The 11,121-nt window shown below is 35.8% G+C and overlaps 1 protein-coding gene across 1 annotated transcript in view; it reads left to right on the top strand.

The window, feature by feature from the left end:
* Window positions 1–9,850, top strand: part of slc25a36a (solute carrier family 25 member 36a) — a 33,354-nt gene extending 23,504 nt beyond the window's left edge. Inside the window, exons 5-7 of the mRNA XM_052129303.1 lie at window positions 3,908–3,974; window positions 5,247–5,536; window positions 6,767–9,850. Coding sequence (XP_051985263.1) covers window positions 3,908–3,974; window positions 5,247–5,536; window positions 6,767–6,960 — 551 coding nt within the window. The 3' untranslated portion in view covers window positions 6,961–9,850. The remainder of the gene's footprint in view (window positions 1–3,907; window positions 3,975–5,246; window positions 5,537–6,766) is intronic.
* The last annotated feature ends 1,271 nt before the right edge of the window (window positions 9,851–11,121 follow it).

Consider the following 11,121-nt stretch of genomic DNA (forward strand, 5'->3'; position numbering starts at 1 on the left):
TGACCCAGTATTTAACAAACTGAATTATGATAAATAGTGTTGCTGCTGCAAGATCAGCTCTGTTCTGTACCTTAAAAAATGTATCTGAGAAACACTGGTTTAATGATGTCCTTTAAAACTCAAAAATTCTCTCTTTCATCTCACTCTTTCTTTCTCTGTCTCTCTATGTTATAAGCCGCTTTTCCACCTTCAGGCCCAACGGTTCTGAGCACAGTACAGAATGGTTACAGTAGCATTTCCACTTGAGCATGGTTTGGCACAACATGATTATAAACCAATCTCAGCCCAGAATTCTAGGCACTGTTAGCTATCCTTACTCAATTGTTCTCAACCGCGCTGGTGAAATGGCTTTAGTATGTGACACTCACTATTGACAATTTGCCAATGCCAAGGTAACCTATAGCACTTTTGGTTGTTTCTAGTTTGCCAAGTTTGCTAATATTTAGCTGAAGTTAATAAAATAAGTGTATGTTTAGTGTATCTGAAGGATTTTATGATGATGGTTTAATAACTAGTATTGTAGTCTACATTTATTTTTCTTCCAACTTTTTCATCAGGGAAGTAGATTACTAGTTCATACTATTTTCATATAATACTTGAGTTATAATTTGTCAATATATCCTTTTTAGCTAGTCTGGTAACTTTTACCTTTGTGTGCTCGTGTCCAATGGCATACACAGCCCCTCAGCATATGACGGTAAACATCAACCTTTTCACTTAGCTTTCTGATTTGCGACATGGACTGCTTCTGTCCTGTGTATTGGCAGAGTAAAACCAAGGAAAAAAAGCAGTCCTAAAAAATGTAATGCATATCATTCTCCATAGTGCACTCGCTCCAGTGTTTACGTCACACATCGTCGCCACACACGGACATTCTACTAATTTCACAGCACCACAGTGGGAAAGGAATGCGAATGGAATGGTATGGACGAGAACTGTTCGGCCTGATGGTGGAAATGTGGCTTATGTTGGGTTGGGACCCAAAAAACGTTTTTATTTTGTATTATTTATTTATTTTTAATTCAGAACAGATTCTTCTATTTATTTTCTTAAAAAAAACTTTCCATTAATGGTTCTCGAACAGCTTGACCAGTGTAGTTGATTCCCAAACAAATTACTCTTAAAGGCCTCGACATACTTCCTACGAAATCAATGCGCGAACGGGTGTGATTGTCAAAATCTGGCCAAAAAGGTGTTTTTGTGTTTTTTTTCAGTGGTTCGTAACTGCTTGCTGGGGCAAACATTTAGGAAAGTTATATTCGTCAGCAAAACACATTTTTACTGCTATTGCTCCACGTCATCGGTAGGTGTGACCTAGAGCTCCACCTACCTTGATGCCGACATCAAGTTCAGTCAGAGATGTTATGGTATTGAGATAACCTTCTTGGTTCTATCATTGGAGAGAGCATAATGGCTGCAACGGTCAACTAGCATTTTACGACAGTTTGTTGATCCTATACAAATGTATGGAGAGTTCATTTATTTTTGTTTAATTAGTCTGCTAAAGGAATGAAATCTTCTAAAATACTTGTGTTCATTCACTTGTGCCATCTGCAGCGAAAGCATTCACACATCTGCCGTTGCTTGGCTGTTTAGAACTTCTTTTTACCCCTGAACGAAAAACGAAAAGGAACTTCTCCAGAAGTATATCGGGGCCTTTATGAGCCTGTTCTTTTGAATCAACTGTGCAAAACATATAGTGTGACCAGTGTAGTCCGATTCCCAAACAAATAACTCTTATGAGTCTTTTCTTTTCAATCTAAAGCATGTACTGTGTGAACAGTGTAGACTAATTCCTGAGTGATTGACTCTTATGAGGCGGTAATGTACGATCCCAAACACATGACCCTCATGAGTCTGATCTTTTGAATTTACTGCGCAAAACATACTGTGACAAGTGTACTTTGACTCCTGAAAAAAGAACTCTTTATGAGCCAGATCTTTGGAATGTACAACGTAAAACATACAAGATGAGTAAATACATTTTAGTGAATGAAATTGCTGAACTGCAAGTCGTTAATTTTGTCATGTCCGATTTTTTTTTTTTTTTTATTTTTTTTTTTTTTTGTTGAGTTTTGTTATTAGTAGTATATTATAAAATGGATAATATATCTTGATTAAAACAAGTCTGTGTAAACGCACCATTTGCGAGCATCTGTTAATGTTAAAATATGAAATGATCACATCAGGTAACAGACTGCTGAGGGCAGTAAATCCAATAAGAATAAAATTTCTTATTTCCAAATATTTATTCCTCAAGTACTTAAAGAATAAGTAATGGAACCGTTAAGGAAAATAAATCATTAAATTCCTTACAAATCCCATCCCAATTTCTCTCTATCTTTCTTTCCCTTTCTCTTATCTTGTCTCAAACTGTTTCTCTCTCTCCATAAAAAAGGAAAATGAAAGCACTCTTAATTGTTTATAAATTGGTTGGTTAGAGGGATATGGAAGGGTGATTGTTTGATGTACTTGGTGGGCGGGGCTGGGATGGGAATGTTGGTGGGTTTATTGAAGTGTTCCACTCTCTCATGTGTTTGACTTGACACTGAGGGGACTGCTGCTTGTAGACTGCTGCTTGTGACTGTGGTACAGAAAAGCCTGTGTCTATTTTAGGCCTTTACTGTAGCTTTCACCCTGCGTGAGGGTCTGTGAGCCAGCCTGCTCTGCCCCCCATATCTGCAGGCTTCGTCCTGCAGCTGTGAGGAGAGGAGCTTTGCCCCTCCCCTGTGAGTACTCGTCAGAGACACACTCTCTCTCTCTCTCTCTCTCTCTCTCTTACTCTCTTGTACCGTTCTATCACCCCCCCCCCCCTTCACCAGTCAGTTGCTTTAGGACTTTTACCCTCTCTAGAGCTTCTACTCTAGCACAATAGACCTTCTTTTGGTTTGTTTTGCCTAAGAAAAGTTTTACACTGTAGTGTTAAAGATGCACATGAATATTTCACTGTATTGTTAAAGATGCACAAGAATATTGTCATATTCGATTGAAAATTGTCTTATGCTCTCTGTCATTTTTGTTTGGGGATTTCTAGTTTGTGCACCCACAACGCTGAGCACAGACTTTGTGCTTCATTTTAATAGTAAATCAGGCAGAATTATGTGCTGTTGCTTTTAATGCTGTTAATGCAGTGCAATCACAATGCATCAGTTAGAACAGAAAATATATTCACCCAAATCTCAACCTTAATTCGCACACACATTTTTACATACGCATAGTAAATCGCATTGACTCATTGTCTTGCCAGCATAGTATTTGCATGGCATGTTGTTATTTTTTTTTTCTTTTTCTTGTTTTTCTTTTTTTACATGCCAATTATTATTTAGTGCCCATGTGAGGTGAAAAATAAAATAATTAAATGTACTCAATTCAACTGGTTAGTGAATTATTTTTTTATTATTTTTTTTTATTAAAAACACGTTTCACAAGATGTTCACCTCATTTAGCCTGTACTCTGCACCATTTCTAAAATATTATACAATTTAATTAGATAATACTCCATATTCATAAATATATAAAACGAATAAAATAAAGCATATTCAAACAAAGCTACATAGGCTTCAGGAGTTCTTTTTGTGGTAACATTTTTGACAGTGGTTAATACTTCAGCTAAAATGCCTCAATTACTGCTGTGGCCATTGCTTTAAGATGTGCTTATGTTGATAAGCACTGTTGGTGTTTTATATTGGTCCATTATGCCATAATACGCTGGTTACTAAAGCCAAATCCTTTTAATTTAAACCGAAACAAACAGACCATAAGCACATTTTACAGATGTGGACAACACTTTGCAGTGTTGAGTTTCTTTAGGGAAAGTTTGTTTGTTTATCAATAGATGTGCAATGTGCTGTGCTCAGTCATTTGGACTATCACTACCATGTCTGAACTTCTCACCTCTTTTTGCCAGGGTTCACTGCCATCACAGCGACCAACCCGATCTGGCTTATAAAGACTCGCTTGCAGCTTGATGCCAGGTACGTAATGCAGTATGTTTATTTTTCCACACTATTGTCCCATCTGAGTTAACTCAACATTCTGAACTGAGTGAAATTGGCCTGAAACATAGCCTGCTCTGTGCAGGTATGTGACACGAATACTTCAAACTACACAAGCTCTATTGATAGTGGTTGCATTCTGAAATGTGATTTTATTATCCATTGCAAGTATACATTGCATTCTTAATGTCCCGCAAGGGGCACTGTAGTGGGCTTAAACATTCTGTTTCTATTTAAAGAAGTGCTGGGTGATGTGGTTATAAAAAAATATGTCTTGATACCCTTCAGTCTATCTATGATATTCAGTATAAATCTCAATAATTATGTATTTGCTCTGAAATGGCTCAAAAAATATTTCTTACTAACTTAAAGGAACCATCATTTTATCCAAACAGCCATTGTTGCCTAGTAGATTTAATTTATTAAAGGCACTGAATATAAATCTATTTAAAATACTAAAGGTGTGTTTACACACAGGTTTTAACTATATGAACACAAGAGACAATGATATCTAATAATCATTGATATGCGCATTTATATATTATATACAATGATAGTTAGTAGCTTAATATGTTAACAATTTTTGTGAATGAACAAATTGTGGAGCTTTTATTTTGACACCACTTTCACATGGAGCTTTTATTTTGACACTGAATGTGCAGCGTCAGAGATGTTATAGTACTAAGATAACCTTAACAGTTCTATCATTGGAGAGCGTGTAACAGCTTTAACGGTCAGCTAGCATTTTATGACAGTTTGCTGATGCTATACAAACAAATGGAGAGAGCTGTAAACTGACACCTTCCATATGTGACTTTTCTTAAATAAAACAGCAATTTTATCATAGTAAACTCCACACATAGTTCACTCCAAAAGGATTGTGTATTCTGTTGCGTACAGAGACCAGTTTTATCTGTCTTTAATCGCAGCCTTTTAAGCCATTTTGATGTTATTTTGATTAATTGTGCAGCCTTGAAGGATCGTGACATTAGTCAACTGATGTGCTCTTTATGAAACTAAATTTCCAAATAAAAGCACATTAAAGTCATGCATTAGAATGTAAAATGGTACTGCACATCTGCTTTGTATTGGACAAACATTCACATCTTTTTTTAGTAGAATAGGTTTCTGGCCTTAAACCTTATATTCACTGAAAGAACTCTTTCAGGGTACAATGAAAGAAAGAACATTTAGAACTAGAAGATTTGTGAAATTTAACTGAATGTTTGTTTTACCCTGGTGTTTTTTCAGGAACCGTGGCGAAAGGCGCTTGAGTGCATTTGAGTGTGTCCGGCGGGTCTATCGGTCAGATGGGTTACGAGGATTCTACAGGGGCATGTCTGCTTCCTATGCTGGCATTTCAGAGACTGTCATCCATTTTGTCATCTATGAAAGCATTAAACGCAAACTCATGGAGTCCAAGGCCAATGCTAATATGGATGACGAAGATGAATCCGTAAAAGATGCTTCAGACTTTGTCGGAATGATGTTGGCTGCTGCCACATCCAAAACGTGTGCTACAACAATCGCTTACCCTCATGGTGAGGGCTCAATGGTTGCTTGTATATGTCCAAATATCATAGGATTAAACTTTGTTCCTTGTAATATTAATGGTACAGTTCATCTTAATTGACACAACAGTTGATTGTCATGTTGACCTTTGACCCCTTCGTCCATTACAATCCTTGAAATCCCAACTTGTGACCTGTTTTCAAAGCTAAGTCTACCTTCAATCTCATTGAAAGTCAAGTCTACCTAATCTTTCCATTTCTCTTCCCTGGATCATTCTATTTTTGTCTCACCCTTTTATTGCTATTTCATGTACAGCTTCAGTAGCTACCTACAATTCATTTTGAATTTTAAACTGATTTCGTAAAAGGCTTGGTAAAAATATCGATTTTTCAATGTTTTGCATTCTTAATTTGAACAATCCCATTATTAATTCTTAAATGCTAATAATGGTGCATATGTACAGTACTGTGGAAACGTTTTAGGCACTTGCATTGTGAGGATGTCTTAAAAAATAATGCCATACATAGTTTTCATTCATCAATTAATGTCATGCAAAGACCAGTAAACATAAAAAAGCTAAAATCCATATTTGGCGAGACCACCTTTGTCTTCAAAACAGCACCAATTCTCCTAGTTACACCTGGACACAGTTTTTCTTGGTTCTTCATCTTTTTAGGATGTCTTGATTGCTTCTGTCTGTTCATGTAATCCCAGACTGACACAATGTTCAGTAGGGGATCTGTGGAGGCCATGCTATCTTTTGCAGTACTCCCTGTTATTCTAATCTATTCTATTTACAAAAGTAATATTTGGGAGTCTAACTCCTTTTGTCTCTCTAAAGCTGTAGTTATACATAACTATTTTAAGATAAATGTTTTTGTGAAACATCTTATGTGCCTAAAACTTTTGCACAGTACTGTACATATGCAACATATATGCAGTTACAAGACATCATATTTATTGATTACATGGAATTTGTACATTTTCGAAAGCTAAAATCTGGCCAATATTTTCATAATTTACGAAGTTAGAAGGTCCCCTGTATATTTAACAGCATTAGCTGAGAGAATGTCTTTAATATGTTAGCAAAATGGACATTAGAACTGAAATGCAACCAAAATAGTCTGTCAAATTTGAAATCAGATTCAAAGTAAATCGAGAGCTTTTGAGGCTGTCCTTGTTAGAAACTGGAAGAGAACATATGCCATCTAGCTTGTCAACTAGTAACTTCTATCTCTTTTTCTTTTCCGCTTTAACAGAGGTTATTCGTACAAGACTTCGTGAGGAGGGCAGCAAGTACCGATCGTTCTTCCAAACTTTAAACATGGTGTTCCGAGAGGAGGGTTACAGAGCTCTGTACCGAGGCCTCACCACTCACCTGGTCCGACAGATCCCCAACACTGCTATCATGATGTGCACCTATGAGCTGGTGGTCTACCTGCTCAGTGGTTAACTGCTAGAAAGAGAGTGAGTGAGAGAGACAGAGAGAGGAGAGAGAGAGAGAGTGAGAGAGACAGAGAGAGTGAGAGTGAGAGAGACTGAGAGAGAGACAGATACAGAGAGAGAGTTAGACAAACAGGGTAAGAAATTGAAAGCTAGATAGACAGAAGAGAGATTGTCCCAGGCCTAGACCAAATGAAGTAGAACAAATCTAGAAAGGCATTGTTAACCTAGACCTCCAGAGGGTGCTGAAGTGACCTAGACCTAGAGAAAGTAAAGTGGAGGGATTAAAGCCTGTCAGACCGGAGAGCGTTTCAAAAAGCAAGACTGATGGTGAACAGACATGCAAAAGCATCCTGTCCATTTGTTTCTCTTGAAATGTTTTATGAGAAGTCCATTTTGAAAGGACAATCAAATAGGGGAATGCTTGGAAAAAACGAAATAAATATGGAAGCAGCAGAATTCCTTTACAGTCAGTCAAGAATATATTGGATTTACATTCTCTGGTATCATTTCATTTAATTCATCCTTTCACAGCCAACATTTTCAACATTTCAAAAAATATTTTCTAATGTAAGCCAGGCATTTATAAAACTCTGATTTCGCCCTCTTTAAAAAGAAAAAGGGTAATTGAAGTATCGACGATTGTGCAGAAGTATTTCGAATGCGCAGTGGAACGTAGCACTACTGTAAAGGATGTTTCTGAATTATTACATTTTCTTTCCATTTCAGTACCTCACCAAGTTTCATAAAAAATTTTGTCTTTCCGGAAGTTCAAGCATTCCCCTCTAGAGGTCACTTTCCACTCTTTTCTAGCCATGCAGATGGTTTTCCACGCACAAATGTCCATTTGCTGTTGTTAATTCACGGTCACATCTGTGGCCCTTCATGTGCTTCAAACTGAAGTGGTTGTTAGGTTTATATTAAGTTTAACCATATTTTAATAGATTAACCACATTGTGTATTTTTTTTATTTGTATTATCATAATGTTGTCCTAATATTAGTATATAGTATATTCTGGGTGGTCTTTTTAATTGGGAGATATTGTCCTGCTTGCATCACTGCACCTTTTTACTAGAAAGGAGCGTGCTCAATTTATCGCAACACTTCTCTTCTGCAAAAGCCTCTACTTAAATTATGGGTGATCTTTCTTGAAAGTGGCTAATCACCTACAAACAACATACCACATTGTGACAATGTGTAGTGAGGCAATAGAGTCATTTAGAGTCTGTTGACTCTTCCACTTACCATGCATAAATAATGTCCCACCCTCTGGATTCCCCCTAACAGTGGCTTTTGACTCACTATATATGCACTTTGTTGCCTGTCTAGGCTTGCGCAAAACTTTTTTTCTTTATTTTTTCTGTTTGGGATAAATGTAAACGTGCATTGTATAACATGGTATTACTATGTAAGCAAGACAGTGTTTTACTGAACAGTTCCTTTGGAAGCTGTTGTACAGTTCAGTGTACTAAAATTTTAGTGAAGGATATTCTTGTATGTGTATATACTGTATGTATGCATATCAAATATCCAGTGTTTATAACTTAAGTTCTCTGATTATGCAGTAGTTTGCAGTTACAAAAGTGTTATGAATTGCTGCATTAGCTTGATCAATATATCGAAGGATGTGGAATAATTTTTTTTTTTTTTTTTCTTAAAGTTTATGTAATTTTGTTTTTATCACTCATTCTGGCCCCAGTCCTTATGTCTTGCTTGAAATGGAGTCACAACCCCTCCACTCCCCAAATGTATGTTTGTTTGTTTGTTTGTTTGTTTAACTTACTGTTGAAGTAATGGAGCACAAATTGTCCACAACAAGATGACCCACATAATCTTTCGCGGAAGTAACCAATCTGTGGGCTTCGAATTATAATTTAATTATATTAAGCCTCATGTTGGTAGATCCCCTACATAGACTCCATGGTACTGTACACATCTTTTAAGTAGTAATAGTGATGGTAGCTTTCATCATCAATATACAGAAGTGACTAGTGTATTCAGATACTAGTTTCATAGATTTCAATGTGTGCTCTATATTCACCTAACTGTCCATTTTGTCATATGTGTAATGCCCTCTTCTCCGCTGCTATTGAAGCTCTGGAAAACTGTAATGATATTCACCACACATTGGCTTTCATTACAGATTATACACACAACATCTCAAGATAATATGCAAGTAGTGCTGGGCTATTTTTTAAAGCTAACAACATGATTGTTCTTATTGGTGATTTGCTGAATTTTGCTCAGTTTGACAAAATAGAAGCAGATTTGTTTTGGAAAACACAAATTTTTCAGTGTAATTGCTACATATATACTGTACTTAGTAAAATATTGTAAAAGAGACGATACACGTTAAATGGATTAGTAATATAGCTGATACATATTTGTGTTATGTTTAAAGGGGTAGTGCGTATGTGTTAGAAACAAACATGCATGATGCTTTAAGTCATTCAACAAATGCACTTTACAGTTTCACAGCGGAGAGACTTTAATGACATTCTAAATTGTAAGGTACTCTAAATTGTATTTTCAAAAAGCTGTGATGGAATTTTCAGTTGTCAATATCAGCCATGAGAGACTGAATGGACATAACACTTGAAAATGTGAATTGAACATTCTCTCAAATGAGCCTCATAATTTGACAGAGATATTAAAGATTATTCATCTTCATTTCACAGTTGATGACATGCAGTATTTTTTATGTGTGGTGTCTGTGTTGCACAGTCTAATATGACCAACACTAACGAATTGCGTGTCAGCACCCTTTGGTTGATTTCAGTTGTCTTTCTTTTGGCTTTTTTTTTAATCCGTTTTTTTATGGTAAATGTGGCCTATTCTTTGCAGGATATGTGAAATCATACCTCTTTTTGTACAAACTGTCAATAAAAAACAATGCAAAACCCAAGCCAAGTTTGTTTTATTTAGCACACTTCATAGTGGAAATTCTGAATGCTTTACACAGGCATCGTTAAAATAAAATAAATTCCATAAATGATCATTGTACTATTTTAAAAAAAAAAAAAAAGTGAAAGTTTCTGTAGGCCAAAATGAAAATGCTACATTAACTAAAGGTTAGATCACAGCTCTACAGTAAGAACATTATAATATCATCAAGAATGTTAGATTTCTTGGCAAAATATGTAATGTGTCTAAATTTCTCTGTAACTGACAATTTAGCTATGCCAATATTGCATTTACATCATTAAAGGCATACATTATAAAATCACCATTTTTTATTTCGATAAAAACATTATGTATTTAATGTTACAATTTACAAACCTATTTAGAAAGAAAAAAGAATCAGCAAATGTATAGTGTATATGCTTTGTTCATGGTGTTGTGTTGCCAGAAGATGGCAGCAGATCCTCAAAGAAAATGTTGACAAAATCATAGTGTGAATGATATCAATATAATTGTTTTCAAACTGCCAAATGGTTCCAAATAATACACACAAAAAAAAGGTTTATTAAATTAAGTTTTCAGACTGCCACAAATCAGTTCACCATGTGGTTGCAATACTAACCCCTGTCAAACATGTCAGTCCACACAAATTAAATGGACATTGAACACAACACCCAACAGTAAGCAAACAGAAACCTTGAGGTGCTCCAACAGACTGGAAAACAGCTGTGCAAACATGATTGCAGAACACCTTAACATAAAGCCATTTATGGTGTGTGTGGGCAAGTTTGGGTGGCTTACGAGGACTGTTTTTTTTTTAGGTTACAAACTGGTAATAACAAGGGTATTATACTATAAATGTTGTTTGAGGACATTTCTAGTGTCCCCATAATTCAAATAGCTTAAAAAAAACATACTAAACTGTGATTTTTTTTATGTAAAAATGCAGAAAGTTATTTTTTGTAGGGTCAGGGGATAGAATCTAGAGTTCGTACAGTCTAAAAATCATTATGTCTATGAAGAATCCTCATAAGGATTATATCATGAGGGTGCCAACGGCTTGCAACATCCCTTCAAAATCTATAAAAAAAAGCCCTGATCATCACTGTTAGGTGCGTAAATTTTAGACAAAATCAACCTTTGCCGCTGAATTTATGCTAAAACAATAATGACTCTTCCTAATTTATCTTTAATCTGTTTGAGACATTTGAAATGTAGATGTTTAATTATCAAAGTTATGACTCCCTTGCTCAAGTCAAACATGTCCAC

The sequence above is a fragment of the Xyrauchen texanus genome, chromosome 6 (genome assembly GCF_025860055.1).
Source record: "Xyrauchen texanus isolate HMW12.3.18 chromosome 6, RBS_HiC_50CHRs, whole genome shotgun sequence".
Taxonomy (NCBI): domain Eukaryota; kingdom Metazoa; phylum Chordata; class Actinopteri; order Cypriniformes; family Catostomidae; genus Xyrauchen; species Xyrauchen texanus.